Source organism: Loxodonta africana, chromosome X (genome assembly GCF_030014295.1).
Source record: "Loxodonta africana isolate mLoxAfr1 chromosome X, mLoxAfr1.hap2, whole genome shotgun sequence".
In the NCBI taxonomy this organism is placed as follows: Eukaryota; Metazoa; Chordata; class Mammalia; order Proboscidea; family Elephantidae; genus Loxodonta; species Loxodonta africana.
The window spans coordinates 1,854,083-1,860,362 of record NC_087369.1 but is presented as its reverse complement, the minus strand read 5'-3'; the positions used below and the strand labels follow the sequence as shown (position 1 = coordinate 1,860,362).

At 48.6% G+C, this 6,280-nt stretch overlaps 1 protein-coding gene across 1 annotated transcript; it reads left to right on the top strand.

Annotated features, from left to right (window-relative positions):
- Positions 1–2,841: 2,841 nt before the first annotated feature.
- Positions 2,842–4,147, top strand: LOC135228858 (splicing factor 3A subunit 2-like). Its single transcript, XM_064277980.1, has 3 exons — positions 2,842–2,854; positions 3,174–3,530; positions 3,612–4,147. The coding sequence occupies exons 1-3, from the start codon at positions 2,842–2,844 to the stop codon at positions 4,145–4,147; spliced, it is 906 nt and encodes a 301-aa protein (XP_064134050.1).
- Positions 4,148–6,280: the final 2,133 nt, after the last annotated feature.

Here is a 6,280-nt window from a genome sequence, read left to right as displayed (position 1 = left end):
CCCATCCATCCATCCATCCATCTATTACTTTCTGAGACCAATCCATATACTGTCCATGGGGCTGGGAGAAGATGGGAGGCCCCTCTCAGTGAAGGGGGCTGGGGTCCCTCTCATAAGGAGTCCTGGCTAAAAGCATGGTGCAGAGTCGGGCTGCCTCAGCTTAACCCAGGCTCGGGCATCGCTTTGCTGGGACGCGGTGACCATGTTACTTCCCCTCTGTCTCCTCAGGTGCCCAACTTGAAAAATAGAGAAAATAATAACATGATATCTACCCAATGGGGGCATTGTGATAATTCAGTATGCTAATATTTACAGACCGCTTTTAACACTTATGACACACTATAAGCATTCCACATGTGCTAGTGACTGCTTTTCAGAATATTTTAAGTTCCCCAAAGAACAAAGTTACAATAAATAGAAGCATGCAACCTGAAGTGTGAACCTTGTTGAATTTAGGGGACAGGGTTGGTTCATTAAGTCTCAGGCCACAAGTTTGTCCTAGGATGCCAGCTGACAAGATAAGAAATTACACCCTTCTCCGAGAGCTCCTGTATGAAGAAAGACCTTGTCTGACTATCTGAAAGGCAAAGGTGTGCCTCCCTTTTTAAATGGAAAAGACTTGGTTACAGGTTGAAGCTGTGTGCACTGAGGCAGCTGTGATAAGACAGACGGGAAGACGGCTCTCTTTGAGATCCAGACGAGAGCTCTGAGCAGGGATGAAAACTGTACAAATTCATACCCACACTAAGTCCTCTATGGGGTGGGGCGAGGGGCTCTGCTGAAAACCAGTGTGTCCTCCACCTGGTGATCTGGGGACTCGGTGCCCACTTGGCTGCAGCGGGTAAGCCAGCTAAACCTGTTGCTATTGTCTTTGACTCTGACTCATGGTGCTCCTGTGTGCGGTAGACCAGAGCTGTGCCCCTGAGGGCTTTCATAGCTGACGTCTCAGAAGTACATCATCAGGCCTTTCTTCTGGGGCATCTCTGCATGGACTCCAGCCTCTAACTTTTTTGGTTAGCTGCCAAACAGTCACTGTTTACACCACCCGGAAGCTCCAGTATCCTTGGTCCCATAAGACGCATTGCTGTCGAGTCGATTCTGAATCATGGTGTCCCTATAGGACAGAGTAGAACTGCCCCGTAGGGTTTCCAAGGCTGTAAATCTTTACAGAAGCAGACCGCCACATCTTCCTCCCACAGAGCGGCTGGTGGGTTTGAACCACTGACCTTTTGGTTAGCAGCCGAGCACTTTAACCACTGCGCACCAGGGCTCCTTAGTATTCTTGCTGAATGTTTCAGAAATAACCAAAGGAAGAAATTATTAGGGTGATTATTGTTGACATGAATTTGGTGTTCTTATTGGTGGTTTGGAGAAAAACGTTGACGATCAAAAGTGTGAGCACATTTTGAAAAAGCTTGTTGTTGCTGTAAAAAAAAAACCAAAAAAACCTGTTGCTGTGTTGCTGTTAGATGCCTTCAAATTGGTTCCAAGTCATAGCGACCCCACATACAACAGAATGAAACACTGTGTGGTCCTGTGTCATCCTCACAATTGTCGTTATGCTTGAGCCCATTGTCGCAGCCGCTGTGTCAATCCATCTCATTGAGGGTCTTCCTCTTTTCCGCTGACCCTCTACTTTACCTACCATGATGTCCTTCTCCAGGGACTGGTCCCTTCTGGTAACACGTCCATAGTACGTGAAATGAAGTCTCGCCATCCTTGCTTGAAAAACTTAGAGCATGGGAAACCAGAAATGAGAAGGGAAAACCACTAAAACGCTCCCCAGTTACTTTGGAAACAAAGAGGTAGGAGGACCCCTTTTCTGGAAAGGATTCTAAGAGAATAAAGAGAGGCATAAACATTTTTACTTAGCAGCGCTCCACTGAAGTGCAAAGCTAAAGAAAAATATATTATCGACTTGCTGCAAAAGTACTGCCAGGATTGAAGGAGTCTCAATTTCTCCTTAGCAAACCTGCGAGCTGGGGATACATGCTGTAGATCAACTGTAGATTGCGGAGCTGATGAACGCGAGTCTTTTGGCCCAAGTTAGCATGGGCTAAAGCGGCATTGGTGGCCACAGTGGTGGAATTCTCGCCTTCCATGCAGGAGAGCTGGGTTCGATTCCCGGCCAGTGCACGTCACGCGCAGCCACCACCCGTCTGTCCGTGGAGGCTTGCGTGTTGCTGTGATGCTGGACAGGCGTCAGTGGAGCTTCCAGACTAAGACAGACTAGGAAGAAAAGCCCGGTGATCTACTTCCAAAAATCAACCAACAAAAACCCTACGGGGCACAAGGGTCTGATCCCACAATGGATCACGGGTGCAGAACTGCGAAGGGTTTTGTTCCGTTGTGCGTGGGGTTGCCATGAGTCTGGGCTGATGAGTGGAGAGCTAAAAACAACAGCATGGACGAGGAGTGGATGGATCCAAACTCTCTTTCTTGCTTCTGTCTGCAGGGCCCGTGCGTGAACCCTACACTCATTGTCACTCACGTTTTGGTTTGTTTTCTTTATCAGCCTGAGCAGGAACATCTCGTCTTTCCTGTGGCGAGCTGGACGGGGTCATTCACCTCCCACGTTTTCTTTGCTGACAGCCCTGCATTTTTAAACCACATCTTGTCATCCCACATAACTGTAAGTTCCAGTTTCTCTTATTGGAAGAGACACCAATTTAAAAGTGGGGTCATTCAATTCAAAACGATAAACGAGTTTGCCGTTGGGACTTGGATGACTTCACTCATGAGTCACAGGGGTGATGTCCTCAAGCATGCTTCTGGAGGTGCGATCTGTGTTTGCTGTTTGCGTCATAACGCCGTCTGTTCAGTTCTCGCTGTGCCGTCTGGATGATGCTGCAAGGTAGGTGCTACTACAATCATCAGCTTCCAGATGTGGCTACTGAGGACCAGAGAGGCTGAGCCACGTGCCCAAGGTAACACAGCTAGTACTTGGAACTGCTGACAATAGACACAAGCTCGTAATTGCTGCACAGGACCATACATTCTGCCCTGACTAGAACCAGCAACCAGCCTGAGGGATGGAAAGGGGCTGGCAGTAAGTCAGGGAGTTGAGAGTCTTCCTGCCATTCGCCCACCCACCTATCCATACACCTACCCACCCATCCATCCGTCCATCCACATATACGTGCAGCTACCTATCCACACTTCCTTCCGTCCAGTCATCCATCCATCTACCTATCCACCAATCCATATATCCATCTTTCCATTCACATATCTATCTGTTCACCTACCTATCCACTTATCCATCCATCCACCCATCCACCCATCCACCCTCCCACCCACCCATCCATCCACCCACCCACCCATCCATCCATCTACATATCCACTCATCCACCCACCCATTCATCCATCCTTCCATCCATCCATTCTTCCAACCATCCATCCATCCACACATCCACCCCTCCACCCCTCCATCCACCCACCCCTCCACCCACCCACCCCTCCACCACCCACCTACCCACCCAACCATCCACTCACCCACCCATCCACCCATCCATCCATCTACATATCCACTCATCCACCCACCCATTCATCCATCCTTCCATCCCTCCATCCACCCCCTACCCCTCCACCCACCCACCCATCCATCCATCTACATATCCACTCATCCACCCACCCATTCATCCATCCCTCCATCCCTCCATCTGTCCATCTGTCCATCCACCTACCCACCCACCCACCCATCCACCCATCCACCCACCCATCCATCCACCCACCCATCCATCCATCTACATATCCACTCATCCACCCACCCATTCATCCATCCTTCCATCCCTCCATCCACCCCTCCACCCCTCCACCCACCCACCCATCCATCCATCTACATATCCACTCATCCACCCACCCATTCATCCATCCCTCGATCCCTCCATCTGTCCATCCGTCCATCCGTCCATCTGTCCATCCACCTACCCACCCATCCATCCACCCATCCACCCACCCATCCATCCACCCACCCATCCATCTACATATCCACTCATCCACCCACCCATTCGTCCATCCTTCCATCCATCCATCCATTCATCCATCTATCCACCCATCATCCATCATCCATGCATCCACCCACCGATCCATCCATTACTTTCTGAGATTGGATGATCGCCCTCACGCGTATCCAGGCTTTCATACCTGACACAGCGTAGACACTCAATGATCCTTTGTTACATGAATGAATGAATGGACTTATTCTATGTCATTCTGAAGAATCTGCAGGACAATTCTTACTTTTTCTGAGGAATAAACTCAGGGGAAGAGAATATAAAACAAGTTGGGTGGACGAGGCTTGTGTTTCCAGTTTTTTTGTGGGTGGGGAATCATATCCTCCTGGGAGAAAGAAAGAGAGAGAGAGAGAGCCAAGCTCGTGGTGGAAAGGGCTGCTGTGGTGTATCCTGAAATGGATGTGGTTCTCTTTACGGTCCTCTCTGCTTAGCCATTCATTCCAGAGAAAAACAATTAGGTTCCAAAGAGTTTCTGTGACTTTATATAGAAGAGATTAAACGCTGGCTGCTCGTAATCGTAATATTGACGCAGGAGTTAGGGATCATAAATAACACTAAAGAGACAGACTGTGTTCCCCTGACGGCTCGGGAGATTGGAATCGACGGGGTGCTGGACTGAACGTTACTCACTGTTTAAACTCAGCTCAGCTTCCAACAACCACAACACATTCTGCTCCAGAAATGTGGAAAAAAGAGGCATTGTGTTCATACTGGAAACTCTGTTGGCGTAGTGGCTAAGTGCTACAGCTGCTAACCAAAAGGTCAGCAGTTCGAATCCACCAGGAGCTCCTTGGAAACTCTACAGGGTGGTTCTACACTGCCATATAGGGTTGCTGTGAGTCGGAATCGACTCGACAGCAACGGGTTTTGTGTTCAAACTCTGATGTTGACAAAGGTTTCAATGAGGCTGAAGGACTTTATACTCTAAACTTCACTCACTTCGTAGCATCTGGGAGAACTTTTGTCTTTATTATTATTTATTTTTTTGTATAAAAGAGGTCTTTACATTATAAAGACCCTGGTGGCACAGTGATTAAGTGTTTGGCTGCTAACTGGAAGGTTGGTGGTTCGAACCTACCAGCAGCTGCGAGGGGGAAAGATGAGGCAGTCTGCTCTGTAAAAATGACAGCCTTGGAAATCCTGTGGGGCAGTTGTGCTCTGTCTTATAGGGTTGATATCAGTTGGAATTGACACAACAGCAACAGGTTTTATATATATATACATGTATATATATAAGGAAACCCTGGTGGCGTAGTGGTTAAGAGCTACGGCTGCTAAGCTAAAGGGCTGGCAGTTGGAATCCGCCAGGTGCTCCTTGGAAACTCTATGGGGCAGTTCTACTCTGTCCTATAGGGTCGCTATGAGTTGGAATCGACTTGACAGCACTGGGTTTGCTTTGGTTTTTGGTATATAAATATAATGACCAGATTAATACCTCTTACACCAAAAAACCAAACCCGTTGCCATCGAGTCAGTTGCAACTCATAGCAACCCTGTAGGACAGAGTAGAATTGCCCCCAAAGTGTTTCCAAGGAACAAGTGGTAGATTCAAACTGCTGACCTTCTGGTTAGCAGCCAAGCTCTTAACCACTGTGCCACTAGGGCTGCCTCTTACCCCAGGGCTAGTTGTATAGCTTTACATAGCCAGTTATCCGAGGTAGGGTTTATAATAACAGAGAAAATCAGTACAGTTGCTGTCAAGTCCATTTTGACTCATGGAGGCCCCTGCACGTCAGAGTAGAACTGTGCTCCGTGGGGTTTTCGATGGCTGGTTTTTCAGAAGCAGTCCTTTCTTCCAAGGTGCTTCTGGGTGGACTCAAAACTTCAACCTTTCCGTTAGCAGCTGAGCGCGTTAAATGTTTGCACCACCTAGGGGCACCTGGGGTCTGGTATTTCTCTTTTATATCAGCAAAACACTAAATAATAATAATAATAAAAAAAAACAGTTGTCGTCATACCGACCCCGACTCCTGGTGCCCCCATGTGTGTCCGAGTAGGACTGGGCTCACCGGGACTTTCAGTGGCTGATTTTTCAAAGTAGATCACGAGGCCTTTCTTCCGAGGTGCCTCTGGGTGGACTCGAACCTCCATGTCCGACCTTTCTGTAGACAGCCGAACGCGTTCACCGTTTGCACTGTCCAGGGACTCCATAATAACAGACAGATGCTGCAGAAGGTGGGATTTGAGAATCCAGAGTCCGGAGACTCCCAGACGCACCTACTCCCCGTGGCAAGCCCCAGCCTTCAGGTCTCGCTATTTAGGCTGAC